Here is a 1,459-nt window from a genome sequence, read left to right as displayed (position 1 = left end):
ACCGCGCGCGGCGGCGGAGCTCGCTGCACGCCACGCGCCAGCGGCGCGTCAGCGACGCCATGATGCGCGAGGACATCCTGCGGGAGATGCGGCTCCGCGGGCAAAACATCGTCAACGACCTCACGGACCAGACGAAGCGCCGCGACGCGCGCGTCCGCGCCGCGGTGGCGCTCCAGACGGCGTCGCGTGTGGTCGCCGCGCGACGCGAGACGGCGCCCCTCTTCCGGGCGCTGAAACGGGTGAAGGCCGCGACGCGGCTCCAGGCGGCCGCGCGGCGCCGCGACGCGGCGTCCGAGGCCGCGCGGCGCCGCGAGTACGAGGCCTACGTCGCGACGCTCGCGCTCCGCTTCCGGGAGACGCGGGCGCTGGAGAAGGTCCAGTCCTGGGCGCGCCGCGAGGCCGCGTTGCGGGCCACGCGGCGGTCCCTTTTCGTCTACGGGGACCTGATCGGGAAACTGATCCGCGAGCTCGCGGCGTCCGAGGCGCGCGACTGGGCGTCGGAGCGGCGGTCGACCTACGTGTTGGACACGGCGGCGACGCGGAGCCGCGCGTCCGCGAGCCGCGGCGGCCGCCTGCCGTCGCGCGACGAGACGCGGACCCGCGCGCCGCGGTCGCCGGAGCGGACGCCGGGCCGGCGCCTGTCCGTGAGCGCCGGCGACGACGGCGGGAGCCTGTCGTCGGCCTCCGCCAAGACGCCCGCGTCGCCGCCGGCGCGGAAGCGGCCCCTCGGCTCGTCGCTCGCGAAGTCGCAGGCGTTCCGGCCGTTCGCGTCCCACTTCCTGAAGTTGAAGGCATTCGCGGGCCAGGGCGCGGCGCCGGCGCCCCTCGCGCCGACGGTGACGCGCCTGAGCCGCGCGGCCGCGCCGGCACCGGCGCCCGCGCCGTCGCCGCGGCGCCCCAAGGCCGCGGAGCCCGAGACCGTGGACCTCCGCGACAAAGATTTAGAGACCTGGGTCTCGGCGCTGTCCTGGGACGGCGAGGCGGCCCCGGAGCTCCTCGAGGCGGAGCGCGAGGGCAGGACCGCGTTCCGGGGCCCGCGGAGCGCGCCGCTCCCCGGCGCGCCGCGCCTCGACGCGCCGAGCAGGGCAGCAAAAGAGAGCGAAGTTCCCAACTTCAAAGGCTCCTTTCTCGGCCGTTTTCCACTCGTTTCGGCTGACTTTTGGACGAGCGATCATCTTTCGGAACGGCCTCGAAGCGTGGGCGCTTTTTCCGGAACGCGCGCGCGCGGAACACTCAAGTTGAAGCGACGTTGAATCACTCTTGTGCTGCCCAGGCGCCGAGCCTCTGGGACGCGACGTGCCAGCGCGCGACGACCGCGCCCTACGGCAAGTCCCTCGCGGAGCGGTCCCTGGGCACGACGGTGTCCGGCTACCTCAGCGACGCGGGCAACCGGCGCCTCGTCGAGGCCCACGACCGGCCCCTCTGCACCGTCACGTGGCTGCCGCCCGCGGCGCCCGAG

At 75.1% G+C, this 1,459-nt stretch overlaps 1 protein-coding gene across 1 annotated transcript in view; it reads left to right on the top strand.

The window, feature by feature from the left end:
- The window catches only part of AURANDRAFT_68694 (hypothetical protein), a gene marked incomplete at both ends in the record, with an annotated part of 32,700 nt that extends 31,271 nt beyond the window's left edge, over positions 1–1,429 (top strand). The window contains 2 exons of the mRNA XM_009044411.1: positions 42–1,103; positions 1,274–1,429. Of these exons, the coding sequence (XP_009042659.1) occupies positions 42–1,103; positions 1,274–1,429 (1,218 nt within the window). The remainder of the gene's footprint in view (positions 1–41; positions 1,104–1,273) is intronic.
- Positions 1,430–1,459: the final 30 nt, after the last annotated feature.

The sequence above is a fragment of the Aureococcus anophagefferens genome (genome assembly GCF_000186865.1).
Source record: "Aureococcus anophagefferens unplaced genomic scaffold AURANscaffold_302, whole genome shotgun sequence".
Taxonomy (NCBI): Eukaryota; class Pelagophyceae; order Pelagomonadales; family Pelagomonadaceae; genus Aureococcus; species Aureococcus anophagefferens.
The sequence above is the reverse complement of the archived record's forward strand: the minus strand, read 5'-3'. Positions and strand labels throughout refer to the sequence as shown.